The sequence below is a fragment of the Parasteatoda tepidariorum genome, chromosome 10 (genome assembly GCF_982258835.1).
Source record: "Parasteatoda tepidariorum strain Cologne lab strain chromosome 10, Ptep-v5.0, whole genome shotgun sequence".
In the NCBI taxonomy this organism is placed as follows: domain Eukaryota; kingdom Metazoa; phylum Arthropoda; class Arachnida; order Araneae; family Theridiidae; genus Parasteatoda; species Parasteatoda tepidariorum.
The window spans coordinates 47,867,445-47,887,731 of NC_141764.1; the positions used below are offsets into that span (position 1 = coordinate 47,867,445).

The following is a 20,287-nucleotide window of genomic DNA, read 5'->3' on the forward strand; positions in this document are numbered from 1 at the left end:
TAAATATCTTAAATGATCAACTTTAAATAAATAGTTTTAACACCTTGCAATTAGTGATCATTCTAATGATCTTGTTCTCTTACTTAAGAGTATATTATTTTTAATTGTTATTCATTTTTATTCTTATCTTAATGTGTGTGGTGATGAACTGAACATCACCACATATATTTTTGGTGCCGTGACCAGGATAGGCAGACACATTAATTAATATTTTGTTATGTGGTAGTATCTATAGATACTGTTATTTATATATTATTTATTAGCAAACATAAGCTATTAAATATGGCTGAAGGTTTGAAATCCCCATTTTTGTTGTCTTTGATCCCCACCTTAAATGATCAGAATTATAATGATTTTTTTGAATCCTTGGAAACCACAGCAAAATTAGCTGAATGGTCAAAGGAACAACTATTGATTATAACTAAATTAAAAATGGAGGGCGTTGTTAGAAAATTATATAATAATTCATTAGAAGGGAAAGATTTGGATTATGAAGCTCTGAAGAAAAGTATCAAAGATTATTTCACTCCAAAATCCTCTTTTGCCCAAACTTTTGCTGCATTTTCAACCGCTGAACAAAACACTGGTGAAAAATCTCGAGACTTTGCTATGCGTATTGAAGGCTTAGCCAAATCTTCGAATCTACCTCTCGAATTCCAAGAAAAAGTTAAATTGTCGCAATTTGTTAACGGTTTGAAACCAATGTTAAAAGCTCAGGTAATCCTTTTAGACCCTCAGACCTTCGAAGAAGCCATAAAGATAACTAGTCGAGTTGAAGCATCTTTACAAACCATTACTCCTAATGTAAATTCCTTAAACAATACCACATATATATAAAAGTAACAAAACATCATAAAAGCAATACTTGATTCCCTCAGCCATCTTGTTAGTATAAACCAAACAGATTGGTGTGAACGTGTTCCCTTGGCTCTAATGGCTTTTCGCACAGCATTCCATCGTACAATAAAGCAAACCCCAGCATACATAATATATGGTCGTGATCTGGTGATGCCATATGACTTAATATTTTCGTCAAAGTTTAGGACATACAATGATAATCCTACCTATGTTCAAGAATTGATTCCTAGATTGCAACAGGCATTTGCCATTGTAAAAGAAAATTTAGAGAAAGCTGCTGATAACCAGGTTGCTTCTACTGCCACAACTAGACATATCAAAGATATAAAATTAGGGGATTTGGTTTATCTTCATACACCTAAAATTAAAGTTCACACCTCGAAAAAACTCTCAAAATTAAACCATGGTCCTTATAGGGTGACAAAGAGATGTTCCCCTGTCCTGTTTGAATTAACTTTAGTAGCTAACCCATTAAAGACTACCACATCTCATGTCAATCGTATAATAAAAATTCCAGAGAGAGAAATATTTCCATCGTCTTCCATATTTGAGGAAGAAAATTCGGTAATTAGTGATAACCTTAAAGGGTGTGAGGTTAGACACCCTGCTGTGGATAAAAAATTATATCCTGCCTTAATGAAGCCCATTAATGAGAAAGAATTACTAAGTTTTGGTTATTTTGTATCACAACCCTGTAGGGCTCAATTAAATCGTGATGTACAAACAGATGTTCAAAGTGAAGAAAGTAATTCTTCATATGATTTCTTTCGTGATACATCTATTTCACCCGTTTCATTTTTAAATGATTCTTTATCAGAATCTGATTCGTCAGATGTGGTAGAACCGAGATATAATCTCAGACCTAGAGATCCTCAGGGATTTGTAAAAAAATAAAAGGGTGTAACTACTTTGTAATAATGTGTATTTAATGTGCTGTTTTATACTATGTTTTTGTCATTGTATATATATATTATAATTCTTTATGTTGTGTATGTGTAAAGTGCTTATCATGGTAATCAAGAAAGCTTCGTGACTAAATCTCTTCATGTTACTGAACTAAAAGCAATTTAATGTGAACTTTAAGGACGTTTAAGTGGAACTCTTTCAGAATTAGTCTGGTTGGGAGTCTGAGTGGATCAGTCCTATGGAAGTGACTGCTGAGTTGTTGCCTGTGAGTGGATCTGTCTCAAAGAGAAAGTGTTTGCTGAATCCTCGCCAGAAAATCATGCCGGCCACTCTAACTTCTGAACTCTTCAATGGCGTGTGAAAGATAGGTACTCCTGAGGCATCATAAGGCCACAAATATCTCTTGATTGTTTCGCTTTTCATTGGTAAATGCTCAGCTGCGTGGTAGCCATTGTCTTAAAAAAAAAATAATATTTCATGATACCTATATGCATCATTGATCCCTGCTGCAACCTCATCCATAAAACACAACACCTTCTTGTTAATTTACTGAATTGAACTTTCAAACAGACACACTGCTCATCCTGATCACTCAGTTCTCCCACCTCACTTCTCTTCAACATCAGACTCCATAGTTTGTGTTGCAACGGTAACCATCCTTATGCAAGAATAACTAATCAGTGACTTCTTCCAAAAGATCCTACTAGTCAGTGACCTTTTTCAAAAAAAAAAATTTAATTTATTAAATTTTTTTTTTCCCCAGGGGGAAAGATATATGTGGTATTGCTTTTATGATGTTTTGTTACTTTTATATATATGTGGTATTGCTTTTATGATGTTTTGTTACTTTTATCTTTGCTGCACTGCTCTGCACTGCTATAATTACTTTAAAGTTTTAGTTTCTCTTTCATAAGTTTTCACCTGCCTTTTTCTGCCCTTAAATAATTTAGCCAAAAATAAAATTAAAAAAAAAAAAAAGAAATAGCAAGTATAGCCCTACTTATTTTGTGATGGTGGTAACAGCCAATAAGAGTTGAGTATGCTTTGGGGGCTTGGTTAGAGGAGGTGAGAGAGAAAGGAAAGGACACACATGGTTTTGGAGAGCTGAGGTTAAGACACAAAAAAAATATGAGGATCCTCAACAGCTAAGTTATATTATAAGATTTTCTATCACCCCTTAATTATTTTTTTATTTATTTTATATTGTAGCAGTGCAGCTTCATAATGTATAATTTCATGTAAATTCATTTTATGTACCTATTATTAATTAGTGTGAATGCCTTCCTGGAACAAAATTTGTAACTCTAAATATCTTAAATGATCAACTTTAAATAAATAGTTTTAACACCTTGCAATTAGTGATCATTCTAATGATCTTGTTCTCTTACTTAAGAGTATATTATTTTTAATTGTTATTCATTTTTATTCTTATCTTAATGTGTGTGGTGATGAACTGAACATCACCACACATATTTTTGCTACTATATAAGCATTTGAGTATATCATTTTACAGTAAATAAGATATTTTTTGAGCAAAAAGAAAAGTTTTTTCAAAATCTTAGAGTGGCCTTAACAAAAAGATAAAGCAACTTACTATGAACTTGAATATTAAATGATTTTTCATTTTGACCAGCAGCACTAGATGCGATGCATGTATATTTTCCTGAATCTTCTATTCTGGTCCATTTAATCAAAAGAGCAGAATTTTCTTCTATAAATCGAACGTTAGGTTCTAAGAAAGGATCAATGAACACGCCATTCTTCATCCAAGTGATGCTGGGTATTGGATTTCCTTCAACATTGCACTTGAGTTTAGTAGGTTTATTGACATGTGCTACGGAATCCACAGAGGTTTCACCATCAATTTGTGGAGGAACTGGAAAATTAAAAATAAAAGGAAACTATTTTAAATTTAATATTTTATGTAAATAGTTTATAAATATCTAATAACTATCTAAAATATCCAAAATGAAATGTTCTTAATTTTTTAAAACAATGAATCAGAAGATATTCTTATTCATAGCATCAATAGAATATATAATTTTCAAAATAAACTATTAAAGTTGACTTCTTTTAAAATGAACTCGCTATACATCATTGTACACTTTTACATTACAAAGCTTGCTAACTTTTTTTAGATTAAGTTATAGCAGGTAAAGCTCAGTTTAGATAGGTGGAAATTTTGTTAGAAAAAATGGAATTAATCATTTTTATCTATCTATCATTCTCTCTCTCTCTCTATATATATATATGCACCGAAGAGCCATTACATTATGACCACCCTGCTAATAACATGTAGGACCACCTTTAGCCCTCAAAACTGCTAGCACCCGCCGTGGCATTGGTGCTGATAGGTAGTCTGAGGTATCTGGTACCAAGCGCTCACCAACTGGTCCTGCAATTCCCTCACATTGCGAGGGGGTAGCATAGCAGCACGAAATTGGTTTTCCAAGTAGGACCACAAATGCTCTATTGGATTAATGTCAGGTGAATTTGGGGGCCAATACATGACTTGAAAGTCACTGGAATGTTCCTCCACGATTAGATCCTTATGACATGGTGCATTATCCTGTTGGTAAACACCATCGCCCGCAGGAAAAACTGTTGCTATGAATGGGTGAACCTGGTCTGCAACTATGTTCAAGTAGCTTACGGACGTCAGGGATTGTTCTATGGGGATTATGGGTCCTAATGTGCCCCATGAAAACATTGTTCCTGGGCGAGAAACCATGAAAACCTGGGCGAGCTCATTGTTATAGATGGAGGGTGGTCATATTGCAATGGCTCTTCGGTATATATATACACATTCAATGTATAGATCAAAGATGAAAAAATCCATTTTTTTCCTAACAGAATTCGAATTTAATTTTTTTTTCAAAATATAGTATTTTTCAAAATATATTTTTAAGGATTACAGAATATTTACAATAACTGTTTACTTTTGTAAATAATTGTTACACAGGTTTCACAACATTAAATGTTCAAAATTAAGGTTTATCTGTTAAAATATTAAAAAAAGGTTTTAAAGCTTTCAAAAACATACTTGTAAGTAAAAATTTATAATACTTTTTATAATGTACAAATTCATTTTTACCACACATCATCATAATTTTTAGTCAATTTATGATTATCATTAAAGGATAAAGAAAAAAATAAGATGCTTACTAAAAAGATAAATTTTAAAGCTTTTCCACCATAATAAATTTATTACATAACATTGGAAAAGTTTTTTCTTTTTTTTTCAATAAATATTAGCAGACATAGGGTTTAACTAAGTTGAAGTTCTATATTATTAAGGGAAAAAGCTATGTTATTAATTTTGTTTAATTAGGTTCGTAGCAAAGTTGTAAAATGCATTTGTATTTAAAATTCCTTTTTGTCCAATAATTCGCGCAAAGTAGTTTTATAGTCCTCTTGATTCAATCATATTAAAATTAATTTCTTTATTTATCTGGTTTTAAAATCAACCAATAATTTTTAACAAAATTATTACTTTCAAGTAACAGGTAGCACCTATTGACTTTATGCCATATTTAAAGTATTAAAAAAAAGGAATTAAGCTGGTTTTTTAAAATGAATATACAAAGTTACATTACAAGACATATTGCAAAAGAATTTCCAGTAAAAATGATTAAGATCAAATGGGTTAAAAATATAATTTAATGTACATTGTATTAAATATTACGGTTAAAAAAATAGCAAAATTTATCAGTTGGTTTTATAAGGGAATTACATTTCATTATATTATAGTAATATGACTGCATATTTTTTGGTAAACATTAAAAATTCCACTTAAACTATAAAAATTTACAACAATAAAAACTCTAATTCTGTGAAAGTGCAAAGTCAAAACATTAAGTGTATACATGATAAAAACCAAAAGCAAATTAGTTTTGATTAAGTTCAAAAATATAAGCATTATAAATTGCAAAAATTGGCCCTCTTTTTTCCATAGAAGTCCATCTTAGGGTTACACAAGTTTACAAAGTCACACAAAGAAAAAAAAACTACATGAGGTTACTATTCCCATAACCATTCTTGGGATGATTTATCATTTCGATGACATAGTCGTTCTAGTTATTTCTTCAGTTATTTGTTCCTTTAAGCAGAAATTCATCCATAACTTAAAATTAGGCATAATTTTTTTTTAAAATCCAACAAAATTTGTTGATTAGTGATGTAAAGCTGAAAACATCATATTCTATATTTTTTAAAGCTCAACGTATGTGCATAAAATGTTTCTTTATTCTGCAGAAAATACAGAAGCTCTGTGAAGGTTGTCTGTTCTGTAAATAACCATGATGTCGCATAAAAAAGCAAACATTTAAGTATAAGTCAGCTAAGATACAAAAACTACAACAAACCCAACACATCTAAATTAAATGTCTTTTCTTCAAATCCAAGTGGACTAGAGACAACACATTTGTATTGCCCTGCATCATGGGATTCAAGATCAAAGAGTTGCAATACTTGGTTATTGTGGTAGAACTTTATCTTGTTTGTTGAGTCCGGATACAGAGGCTATGAAATAAGATAATTTTAATCACCAAACAAAAGGTTTAAAATAAAAATATATAAATGGATATCGTAACAAGAATTACCTCTCCATTCTTCAACCAAGAAATAGTTGGTGGTGGATTTCCATGGACGTAACATTTAATGGTTGCATTGTTCCCCTTAAGCTCATGAGTAACTGGCTCACCCTGTATATGATTTTTAACCTTCGGAGGAACTGGTGGAAAACATCATCTTCAGAAACATAATAAAGTCATAAGAATTTATGAAGGAATGACCCTCACATACAAATATAGTTAGTACAAAAATTTATAAATACAAAACTATAATAATCCTTATTACTGTTATAAGTTTTAAAAATTCTGCTATAATCAATAGCAAATAATGTCATTTTCTAACATTAATTTCTTGTTAATTTTTTATTATTTCTCATTCAATTTATGAAAAAAAATAAACCTCCCAAAAATAATTTACACAGCAATTTTAGCATCACAATACTATAGGAATCTTAATCACATAAAAATGCCAAGAATTTTAAAACAATCCCTTTATTCCCAGTTCCACATAATAAAGTAAACATTACTTTATTTTTTCAACAATAAATTTAACTTCTGTTTATTTTCGAATTTCTTTTTCCATTCCTTTTCGAAGAAATTTTTTCTATAATATCTTCACTGTTTTCCCTTTATTGTTAAATAAATAACTACAATAAATTTTGCTTTTGGATAACTTAAAAACTCAGCTAAACAGTTTACTGACAAAATAATACCTACATGAATATAATTTTATTAAATAAAAAAAATCTTTAAAAGTGAGTAAAAGAGTTCTTCTTAAAACAGTACCTTTTCAGGAATAAATTTTAGTTTCCTTGTTATAAACTTTTTGATGCCAAATAAGTCAGAATAAAATTAAACAAATCTATACATTAAAAACATATCAAAATATATATTTTATGATTATGAAACAAATTATTCTACAGATACCCATTTGAAAGTAGCGTGAAATTTAAAAACTAATTGTAACATGTTTTTTTTAAATAGAAAATGTAAAAGTTTTCATAGTACTTAACAATAGGGAATTAATGCTCTGTTTATAAACTGGTAAAACAAATTGAATTAAAGTGTAATTGGTAAGAAAATTATCCTGATGAACAATAAAGATTCTGATTAAGTGTGTTTTGATTGCCAAACAAATTTGAAACTTTAATTCTAATTAAAACAATACTTGATTTAAAAAAAACAAAACATTATTGGCTTCAAAAATGAACAGAAGAAAAAAAAGTCAATATGTTTTGAAGCTCAAAAATAGGTGCCTATTCTCAAAACTTGCTAGACGTGAATGAGAAGAAAACTGATTTGAAGTTTAAAACACTTAATTGCCATATTTTACTGCTACAGTTTCTTGGGATTATTTATTTAATAAACTAAAACAGTTTCATAAACTGATTACCTTTAACAATTTGAATTCTTTTTTCAAATCTTTTGAAAAATCTTAAAAATTGCTTGATAATTTTACTATTCCACATTGATGAATTTTATCCAAATTTTATTTAACTTTATTTCTAATGGTTAAATAATAAAATAGATATGTTTATTAAGAAAATTTAATTAAAATAATTATAGTTCAGGTACATCTAAAAAATTTTCTTTCATATTAATACTTTAAACAGAGTTACTTGAAGTTATTAACTAGAAAGAATTGTTCGTAGTGATGCAGTTAATAATACATGAGGTTTTTAATTTTCACTTTTACTTGTAATGAAGGTATGTCATATTTTAACCAGTGTTTCTACAATATTTAAAAAAGTTATAAGTAAGTATGTTAGAACAAAACCATTTTTGGGCTAAATACACCAGGAAATACTTTATTTTTTCTAATATATTTTTTTAAGATAAAGATACAATTTTAAAGATTTATGTGAAATAAAGAATTTAATCACACTTCTTTTTTAACAGAAGTTTAAATATAAAAATAAATAATGGAAATATCAACACACTTTTTATTCAGGACTTAAACTATTCATATTTTTTCTATCATGCACAATTTAATAATTGAATCAAACAAACAAACAGATATTAAACAGTTTTTAAAGGATAAATTCTCTACTACTCACCAAGAATATTTAACATGAAGGAACGGCTGCTATTTCCAACATCATTAGAGATTTCACATGAATAGTGGCCACTATCTGCTTCTCGGGTTCGAAGAATTTGAAGTTTCTGTCCATCATCAAGCATATGAATAAAAGGATCTTTGTTGTCATTGATTATTCTACCATCCTTAGTCCAAATGATGGTTGCTTCAGGTTCAGCTTCAACAAAACAGTGCATGGATATCTGTTGATTGATTAAAATTGTCATGTTTGGCTCAGATGTATCTACTACTCTAGGAGGAACTGAAATATAATAAATAAATAAATGAGGAAACTATTTCTTTAATGATAAGGAAGGATTTTTCTTAGACCAGTACTAATATGTTAATCTAAAGCAGATTTTATTGAAGTTATGTAATACGTAGACCTCATCTTAACTTTAGGCATTTTTCATTGATCTATAGCTCAAAGATTTCAAAGGAACTCATTAAAATAAATTAAGAAAAATTGGCAAAATGTCTCTGGTATTTTATACAATATATAGCCTTGCACATTTAGAGAGATGAACATTTATAGAATAAAATACATAAAATGAATAAAAAATACCAGTAAAAAGATCAAACATTTTTTAAAAAAATAGTAACAGTTATTTTCACTAACCAAAACTGCAATGCATGGTTCTGCATAGGAAAGTTTTATTTTGAGATTTACTTCTACAATAACTTTACTTCTATATTTTGACTTCTTTATAACAGTAGCAAAAAACCAGTATATTTAATAATGCTGTGCAAAGAAAAATAATATATTGTGTTGCTTTATTTATAGTTAAAGTCAATATTAAAAAAGGATAGGGTATACTATGTGCTATGTAGACTAAAGAAGAAAACATGAATAAAACACAAATGAAAGTTCAGAAACGGACATACTATAGTTTTAGTTCTATAAACAAGAACCTTCCAGTGTCAAAACATCAAAAATTGGTGTTTAGACACCAAGGAATTTTTTGTTGTTGTCATTTTGGTGTTTAGACATGGGGACACCCAGGAGTTAATAGACTATAGTTTAAAATTCTCTGACTGAAAGAATCATCAAACAAATAAAATTTTGATTCTGAGACTAAATTTACTTTTGTTAAGAAACAAGAGATAAAGACTAGTTGGTCAGCATAACTAGTTACTAATCTAAAAACTAAGGTTTAATTTTTGTCAGCATCATTTGTTGAGCCTGGAACATGTATTGTTGCTATAAATCTAAAGGCAACGGAGCTTACATTAACTAATGCTCAATATACTTGGCCAAGATATATGTTACCTTATTTTATTTAATGGAATCCTGTTTTGTCTTTTAAAGATGTTAAAATACCACTTTAAAGATAACAATAAAAATATTTACAATTTTATTTTTTACGTTAATATTTACAAAAATATTTGTTATATTTTTGTAATGTTATATTAATATTGATAATATGTTATATTAAATTATGTTAATATTTACAAAAATATTTGCTGGAACATGTATTGTTGCTATAAATCTAAAGGCAATGGAGCTTACATTAACTAATACTCAATATACTTGGCCAAGATATATGTTACCTTATTTTATTTAATGGAACCCTGTTTTGTCTTTTAAAGATGTTAAAATATCACTTTAAAGATAACAATAAAAATATTTACAATTTTATTTTTTATGTTAATATTTACAAAAATATTTGTTATATTTTTGTAATGTTATATTAATATTGATAATATGTTATATTAAATCATGTTAATATTTACAAAAATATTAACAATAAAAATGTTTACAATTTCATTTTTGGATATCCAGCATAACATTGAAAAGAGCATTCATTATTATAAGATAAAAAAGAGCTTTCGATTGATCATCTAGTTATTACAAGAATTATTCTAGGACTTATTACAAAAGAACTATGTATATAAGACAGAAGAATAAATGCACTATACGCAAATTTTTATTACCTTTAATGTAGATATCAAATGACTTCTCAACTGATCCAGCTGCATTAGTTGCAACACACTTATATAACCCAGAGTGAATTGTTTTAGCTTCTAGGATTTTCAATTGCGAATTTTCTAACTCCAAAAACATACTCTAAAAAATGAAATGAGTTGAATGAACAGAGTTTAGTGTACTTCTAAATTTCATTTAAAAATATGGTGTAATAAAAAACTAATGTTATAATACAATATCTAAATCAATATCATTTTCTAATGTTTTATTAATTCTGTGAAAATAACGATGTGCCTTGAGCTCAGGACATTTGAGAAGCTTTACCTTGGTTAACCCAGAGCAATCTCTTTTTTGGATTAGCTATTATTAAACTCTTGGTAAGATTTCCTTTAAAAATCAACCACAGAAAAAAAAAACACTTATGCCAACAAAATATACTGATACATTTAACTGCATTTTTGAAATTTAATTTTAAAAATTGCTCATGTAAAAGTAAATGTTCCATGGTACATGTATTTTATTACACTATATAAAAGAAGAAATTTAATAATCTTAAAACACATAAAAAATAAAATTTATTAATTCCATTAAGCAAATATTTATTTATCAAAACCAGTGCAGATATTGAGCTGATTAATATGATTATTCTTCTACAATGAGCACACTTTTTCTTCTTAAAGCCAATAAAACCAACAAAATGTACAAAACTGACTTAATAATTATTTTTTCTACAATGAATACTAAAACATTTTTATAATTTTCTACAGAATATATTATTCAGACATTTATATACAGATATGACATAATGTAGAAAGAAGTAGAAAAAAGAATATGGAGATTTTTACCATATTTTTTAAGATATCATCTGAAATTATTTGACCATCTTTTAACCAAACAACGTCTGGCTGCGGTTTTCCTTTAGCAGCACAATCTAATGTAACTGGCATATTCTCTAAAAATTCTAATTTTGAAGAAAGACCTTCAATGATAGGAGGATCTAAAAATTAAGAAAAAACCTGCTATAAGTTAAAGAAAACCATAAATGTTGGAACAATATTTCAAGTAAATAGAATTATAATTTTCTTTAAAAAAAGAGATATTCATTAATATTTTTTGAAAAAAATTTTTAATCACAATAATAATTTATATCATATTTTGGTTGGAATTTTTTTTAATTTTTCAACTTAAATGCACTGCAAATTCAAAAAAATGTTTATGTACTTGGATAAAATATATCACTTTTTAAAAATAATAAGAGCATTACTCATTTTTTTGAAAAAATCATCACTGAGTGTAATGCATTCATTTAGAAGAAATGTTTAAAAAAAACATATATATATAGATAAATAAAGTTTCCAATGAATTAGATAAGTATAAAGTCAGCATATATTAATAAACAGAATCTACAATATGATATGATATATGAATCTAAAATACAAATATGACATTGATTCGACGTTTTTATATTAAATATGTGATAATTATTAATAAAATGAGGTAAAATGAACATAACCCCTCAGATTTCCCACATAATTATGAATGAACAAATGATTAATGCACAAATATCATTCACATTATTAAAAAAAATTAATCATATTGATAATAAAGTTTAAATTAATTCTGAGATTAATACAATATATCATACAACACAATAATTCATGTTCACAGTGAGTTAAATTAGGTTTCTTGTAATTGACACCTAAGAATGCAATTCTTCTAATTTATTACTAAAAAAGACAAATATTTCACAGAAACTATATTCTTTTCAGAGTTTATAAGAAAAATGAAGAAGCTAAATGTATTTTTTTGTTATAACAAAATAAAGATTGTTTAGGTGATGATAGATAAATTAAACAGTGATAAATAAATAATTTCAACGTTTATTTTCTAACATGTGTTTCACAAATAATAAAGTAATTGAAATTAGGCATTTTAAAAGGTTCAAAAAATTCAGTAAAAACTATTTTAGGGGACAATCAACAGAAATGGATATCAACAATACCTTTGGGTAACAGGTTTAATTACATACCAAAAACATCTACCTTGAAGTGTTTTTCAATTTTTCCAACATCATTTTCAGCAATGCAAGTATAATGACCATCATCTGCAGATGAAGTTTTTATAAATTGAAGTATTTTTCCTCCATCCAATACTTTTATTAACATATTTTCAGATGATTGGATCTTTTTCCCATCCTTAAGCCAAGTAATTGAAGCAGGTGGAATGGAATCTATAGGACATTCGAGAACAGTCGGGCGATTTGGAAGCACTTCCTGAGTTTCAAAGTTAGAACCTTTTAATTTAGGGAGGGCTGTGAAAGTACACACATAGGAATTACAAAAATAAAATTTTATTAATTTTAAATGAAATAAATAAAAAAAAACAATATAAACAGATATGCTAATTTCCATATTTTTTTTAGATCTTTTACAATTTCTATAAATTGTTAAGCTAATAGTAAACATACATATGTTATGGTTTTAAGATATTTTCAATTTAGAAGTCACAAATACCAAAAGAGCAGATTAAAGATACGTGTACGGAGAGAAACAAGTTATAATTTTATTTAATGCAAGGGAGAATGAGATATTTTAATGTTGCTACTTAGAATAAGAAGAAGGGGTATTCTTACCAGAAAAGAGTTTTTATATCTTTTTGGAGAATATATTTATACATTGATAGATCTTTGTTTACATTGATAGACAGATTTGCATATGATAGATCTTTGGACTGATCAATTTCCCAAGCCATCATCACATTTTCTAAGCTAATTAACTCAATATTCTTACACTACGTGTAGGAAAGATTTAAACTGATTATGGGTTTTTATATTCTATTTATAGATTAGATTTAATACATAACTCTTTTAGCATTGCATATATATGTTTGTGCATGTATAAAGGATATTCCATAACCACTGTCTTTAATATATATGTTTTTAAAAATCCTGTACTCTATGTACAAATAGGGCCCATATGAATGGCGGGCATCTATGGAACTGCTCTGCCCTCCAGGAGGCCTGTAATTCTTCTAGTTTCAAGATGCTCTCCGCCCCTGGAGATATTTCTTTGTTATATTGGACTGCAAGACTTCTTATGCTCGAGAGAGCAAACGATGGATGTAATAAAAAATATTAAAAAACATTTTTAAGAAACTTTATCAAAAATGAAGTAAGAAAAGTATGAACATCAGGGGTTTCAAATTAATACTAAAATGAAGAGGAAATAGAAAATATATAAAAATTTAACTATTGGAGAGGAAGATAAAGTAAAAAATATCAAAATCTGTCCAATTTCTTGATGAAACTTCGAACTGTTTCTAATAATCAGTTTTTAACTCCTCTCTCATGCAGATTTTAGTATGAGAGAGCATGATGTGTGGTTTCAACTCTACTTCCGTAGCATTTCAGTTCACATGTTCAAACATGGACCACCCAGAATAACTTTTGATCTAATGATCAGATCTTCACTCTCCAGGACTCAATCTTAATGGTTCGAGGGAGTGACCTCAAATATGCTAATTAATTAGTGCAGATGATATTTTAAATTACAAAATCAGTCCACAAAAATGTACATTCTCTGAATGAATAAACCTTTTTTGCTAACAGATTCTGATTTCTGACCCCCGAAATACAGAGGGCAGACGCAATCTTGAAAATATGGTTCGCATAGTTTTGACCCTTTAATATTAATTTTATTTTCTGAGTATTTCGTCACATCTTGAGAACTTTTAAAGCTACTTTTGAGAACTTTTTATCTGCTCAGCAGTTTACTTCACTTGCACAGCAGATTCCAGTATGGGATATATTTCTAGCCCCACTTTCCACAGCAGCAATTCATTAGATTGTAAGCAGCTTTGTTTCTTTTTTTTTTCTTTGTTGAAATTCTGACTCCTAATGTGTATAGTTTTTTAATTTCATTTTTGATAAAGGCTTTAAAAATATATTAAGTGCAGTCAAAAAGCAGTTTGGATACTCATTTTTTTTTTGTCTTGATGTCAGTTTTTTTTGCTGTACATTTACAGTGAAAATATGATGAACTTAGAAAATATGATGAAGTAATAATAGTTAGAGGGAGCAATAGTATACTAACACTCAAAAAGAAACAGTATTGGAATCAAATCTACTGAAAAAAATTCGATCAACCAAAGTATAAACACTTACCATGAACATTTAGACTAAAACTTCTTTCCTTAGTTCCAGCAGTGTTAGAAGCAATACAGGTATAGCGACCAGCATCTGACTGCTTCACATCCTGAATTTGCAGTACCTGGCCCTCATAAAATAGTTTATAATGTTTACTTTCACTTTCAAGATTCAACAAATGGCCATCTTTTATCCAGATAATTAAAGGTTTAGGGTTCCCATCAACATAGCATTCTAATTTGGAGGTGGAATTTTCAACTGCTTTCAGCTCATTTTGAATTCCATCATCATCTTCTGAATAATAATCAACAACACTCTTTGTCTCAATCATTTTGGGAGGTACTGAAAAAAATTAAAATTAAAATTTTTTTTTATTGACTAGTATTAAATAAGTTTTAAATTATAAGAAATAAAACTATTATGACAAAAATAATAACGCAATTAAATGTTACTGAACCAGATTTATACATTATATAATAATATACATTTGTTTGGTCTAGTGCAGAGGTCTTCAAAGTGGTCTATATAGACCCCCAGGGGTCTATTTAACAAAAGTGGGGTGGATCCGAATCGGAAGGGTCGATTGGGGGTCAAAGAAAAAACAGTTCTTAATACGTAAATCACACATATCTAATTGAGTATGTAAAATTTGTGAATATTTTTTATAATTGATTTAATATCAGTTTCTTTATAGAACATAAATTAATAAACACATAATCAAAAACGTGAACATCAACCTGCAAGATGAGTTCGATGAATTATTATCGGATCTTGAAGCAAAAGCGTCTTTGCTTCAAGATCCGATAATAATTCAGCAAACTTGCTTTTTAAAAATTTAACAATAAGTAAATTTTAAACAAATATAAATATAATGCAAAAATATGTAGAACTTTATGAAATAGCTCAGCCTTTTTATGCTAGCTTTTCCAAGTTCCTATATGGTTGAAGCCGGTTTCAGTCACGTAAATTCAATCTTAACTAAGTACAGAAATAAATTAAATGTGGAGTTACGAGGGGATTTAAAATTAAAATGGACCAATTTTGAACCCAATATAGTGAACCTTGCAAAAAAAAAAAAAACACCAGGCACACTCATCTCATTGGTTAAGAAGCAATAAATCTGTAGTTACTTTACTTATTATTTCTACTTATTTATAATTACTTATTATTTAATAAATATTAAGGTATTTAAATTTCAACATTAATATATTTTTCATAAAACTATTGTTACACAATGTACTATTACTTTAATAAATGTTTAAATCATAAAATAAATGTACAAACACAGTATCTAATAGAGTTTTATCTTAATTATCAGAAAATGACTTTTATGGAGGTTGATGGAGATTTCGAAAAATTATATAGGGGTCGATGATCAAAAAAGTTTGGCGACCCATGGTCTAGCGCATACATCTTTAGTGTATACATGTCTAGTGTATACATTTATACAAGTTTTAGTGGCAAAAGAGGATCTTGTCATGGTTTCGCCTTATCATTATTGTCATTGATTTGGGAAAATTTCTCAAAGTTTACCTCAATCAAATAGAAACCACCTACTTCAAATTTTTGACACTGTATTCAAGATGATTTAGGGCTATTCCACGGTAACTTACGTTACATTCACATAAACTTTATTGTATTGAGAACTTAGAAGCAAACAAATAATATGAATACACATATTAAAATAAAGTGATTTCGTAAAATTACAATCAAAACCAAAAGGAATCTAATTAAAATAATTATTATTTTTCAATTTAAACAGTGTAAAAGCCTAAAATTAGTGTGGTAACTTACGTTACCGAAAAAGGAATGGCATAAATTTGCAATATACTTGAAGGCAAAATTCTGTTCTTACATAAAAGTTTCATGATTAAGATTATATGTATCATTTTTCTGACATGCTTAAATATTTCTTATGCCTAGATTTAAGATTTTATTTCAAAAGTTTAATTGAATATAATTTTTTAAGTGGGTAACTTACGTTACAGTAACTTACGTTACGAAATTCCCTTTGTATCAAACTTTTATCAAATAATGTGCAAATGCAAATTAAGTTATTTAAACAGTATAGTGCAAGGGAGAAAAAGTGTACATGAAGTAAATTCAGATACTTTTGATTCACACATAACTGCAAACTTATTAATTCCTCTGTTATTAACAAGTACAGGGGGCTCAATTCTTTTCACCATGCTTTCTTTCTGGTAGAATATTTCATCTCTTTTTTCTGGCCATTTACAATAGATTCCCCCAGCAGCCATTACATTTACTTTAAATTCTTGCTCTGCAACAGACATTACCACACCAGGATATAACATGTCCTCCTATCTAACCATGCATCAACCCCCAGCGTTTATCTTGGATTCATCATTTATTTTTTCAACATCTTTCACTAAAAAAAACTCTTCTGGTATGCCTTCTTGTACTCTTAAATGGTGGATCTGCTTAATTGTTTTAATCTGTAGAGATTTTGAGAATAGACTAGACACTCCACTCATCTGCTCTAGAGACTCGCACTCAGCTGTTTTTTCTAAACATAAAATAAATTTCTAAACAATTTCGTAAGATGGAACATTATAAATTTTGCTGAAGGCTTCCTTAGTCAATCCGAACTTTTCATGATGCTTACAAACACAAACATTGCCTGGAAGTTTGCTACTAAGCAAGACATGCTTTGGACGGAGCTCAAAGAATTTAGTTTTTCCAATTTTGCATTCTGGATTTTCTTCCATAAACATTTGGTGCATTTCTCGAACTGAATGATGAAGATGCCGTGCTTGTACTTTCTTTTTGCTATCATTAGCATCTCTAATTATAACTACATCCTTAACTCGCGGTGCCTGTTGAAAGATTTCGTTCAACTTTGAAAACATATGAATGCGAACACCCAAATTAATAACTTAAAGCAAAGAGTTTCATTGAAATTAATATCTTAAGGCAGTGATAATTTATTTAAACTTTGGTATTGTAACTGCATACATCTTATTTAGTTTGTATGCCAATTTTCAAGAGGAATAAACTCATTTCACATTGGTAACTTACATTGCATGCATGTCAGCAACTTACGTTACACATATTGAATGGGGCACAAAACAATAAATAAGTAATATTTGAAAAGAAAACTATTGCTGCTTATTTAGTGTTAGCCTCTAAGGAAGAAAAAATATTATTCTTACTTTTGTATCACTTGTTCTTTTTTACACACAAAAAGTTTTTCTAGTTTTTGGTAACTTACGTTACATGCATTAATGTTTAGTTGAAATTTATATAATTAAGTGAATTTAACAACAAAAACTTATTTTAACACTGCACAATATTTCTATTAAGTGTAATAAACAGTATTTATTCTTTGCAACATTTTGAAATTAAAATATTGTTAACTTACTGATTTTCAGAAACTGACCATGTTCTTCACCCAAATCAGAACAAGTTAAAGCCAATTTTCAATGGGTTACCAACACTAAAAAACTAAATTCTCAAAAAAAATAATTATAAATTATCAAACTTCAAACCTTTCTAATTCAGAAAACATCCAAAATGATAACAATATTCTTATTTGTATTTTCCAGTGTTTTCCCCCTTTTTCATGGAATTGCCCTTTATCAAAACTGTGTCTTTATCAAATTTCTATGTCTAATGACAGATGACTTTCACAAAATCTGCATCTGATGACTTTCAAAAAATTTAAATCCTGGCAGAATGCAGAGTCAAATGTGAGCATCATTTACAGGTAAACATATTTTGGTTTATTTTATAACCATCATTGAACAGTAGACGAGTTTACAACTACTAATGTTCAACTCCGTAGACTTATAATTTTGGAGCCAATTAAGAAGACAAGAAAACAACTTGATAAAACATTAGGTGAAATTCGCCTTTATGGAGGACTTTTTGATGGAACTAACCCACATTTGCATTACATGGAGAGGAAAACCCTGAAAACTTCTCACAGTTAACCTAACAGCAAGGGGACTCTAATCCGTGATTCGTCTACTACGGAGAATACTTTTATGTGAACACTGTTGTTGGTGCAAGTTGGGTGTGGAATTTGTATCTACCAGCCATCACTGGTGTTCGAACCTGGTTCACCTTATTGGAAGGCAAGTGCTCTTTCCCCAGAGCAATCATGGCTCAAGTATTTATATTTGAACGAATTTCACTGTTAGTATAGGAAAAAAAGGATTTATTCCAAGTACCTCTTAAAAAATAGAGTTACCTAGACTGTAATTGAGCCACCATAAAAAGAATTTCTACTGTACTTGAATAAATTTTAATCTATCTTAACTGTAGGATGAATAGAGTTAAATAAGAAATTGCATTTCTTGTGAATAAAAACGTTATAATTTCTAAAGTATTCACCCTTGGTCTCCTCTAATTTCGAGTAAAAAAACATAATAAACAAAACATAATAAACAATACATCACTTTTTCTGATAGCAACGTCAAAAATATGAATAAAAACAAGTAAAAAAAAGTATTGGATTATGAACATCATGGCATCTGAACTATTTATTATATTTACTTGGGTTTAATCTTATTTAATATAGCGTTTAAAAAATACATAGGGAAATAACAGTTCACTTGTATAGTTAGCTATGTCAGAGGTGATAATAAATATAAGTAAGAGTATCCAGAAGCATCTTGTAAAATATAAAAAATTAATAATGGAAAAAAAAACTATGACAAATGAAATAATAATAATAATAAAAGAGTTTTCTATTAGTTAAATTTCAATTTGGTGTTATAAGGTGGTAAACAATTAACTTTAAAAACTTCAGTTTATTACTTACCTTGCACATCTAAGATAAAGTCTTTTTCAATCTTTCCAGCATTATTCACAGCTTCACATGTATAGGTCGCAGCATCACTTTCTCTCGTTCGAAATATTTTTAACTGCTTTGAATCAAGAGAGAGTACAATATTAGCATCAGAACTTACATCTAAGGGTTTCCCATCTTTAAACCATTTTACTATTGGAGGGGGTATTCCTGACGCAGGACAGTTGAATGTCAGTGGCTTATTGAAAACGGCCGACATATTTTCAGGAGTGTTTTCGAAATTTTCTAGTTTTGGAGGAACTGAAATAAGAAAAAAACTCTCTTTAGGAAATTTTTAGCAAAAGGATTTTAATTGGTATAAATATGTAAAATCAAAAATAAGACTATCAAATACAATCATGTCTCTTTTATTATTTATCTAGATCTTGAATGTAAAACATGAAAAAGTATGAAAATATTTTGTTTTTAAATAAATTTCACCATTTTTTTAAAAATTATTTCAATTTAAATTATTTATTTTTCTGATACTTAAAAATAAGTGACATTCAAATGTGTCGAATTTAGTCTGAAATTGTGAATTTGGATATTATAGAAAATCTCTGAATAAAAACTTACCTCTTACATTGCTAACATAAGGAAATGTTTCGATTTAAACTTAGTAAAAAAATAGGCATAAAGTGAATTTTAACATGGTATAAATCCTTTTTTTAGAACCTGGGAATCCTTTACCATTTTTAAAAACTCGATTCGTTGATCCAGTATTATCTTATTACAATATCTGCCATTATTAAATTCGAAGTTATTTAAGAATTTTGATTGCTTAGAAAAAAAGGTATTTTAATATATAGCTGGTCACATTCTTAATTGATTAAAACTGATAACCAAACACAGAATGATAAAAACAACTGTTTTATTTGCCCAAACTTTACAATTGAAATTGAAATTAGAGTATATATATATAATTGGGTGCTAAATTTCACAGTTGCATTAAAGATGAAAACATATTTTATTTTTCTATTTTATAAGCTAG

General features: G+C 28.5%; 1 protein-coding gene across 3 annotated transcripts in view; it reads right to left on the bottom strand.

Annotated features, from left to right (window-relative positions):
• LOC107451423 (hemicentin-1) overlaps positions 1 to 20,287 on the bottom strand; it is a 136,674-nt gene that overhangs the window by 56,374 nt on the left and 60,013 nt on the right. For all 3 annotated transcript variants that reach the window (XM_087153122.1, XM_087153123.1, XM_087153121.1), the window contains exons 31-39: positions 19,270 to 19,557; positions 14,502 to 14,825; positions 12,369 to 12,650; positions 11,185 to 11,336; positions 10,348 to 10,480; positions 8,393 to 8,674; positions 6,366 to 6,496; positions 6,129 to 6,285; positions 3,359 to 3,640 (exon numbers count right to left, since the gene is read on the bottom strand). In XM_087153122.1, the coding sequence (XP_087009248.1) occupies positions 3,359 to 3,640; positions 6,129 to 6,285; positions 6,366 to 6,496; positions 8,393 to 8,674; positions 10,348 to 10,480; positions 11,185 to 11,336; positions 12,369 to 12,650; positions 14,502 to 14,825; positions 19,270 to 19,557 (2,031 nt within the window). The remainder of the gene's footprint in view (positions 1 to 3,358; positions 3,641 to 6,128; positions 6,286 to 6,365; positions 6,497 to 8,392; positions 8,675 to 10,347; positions 10,481 to 11,184; positions 11,337 to 12,368; positions 12,651 to 14,501; positions 14,826 to 19,269; positions 19,558 to 20,287) is intronic.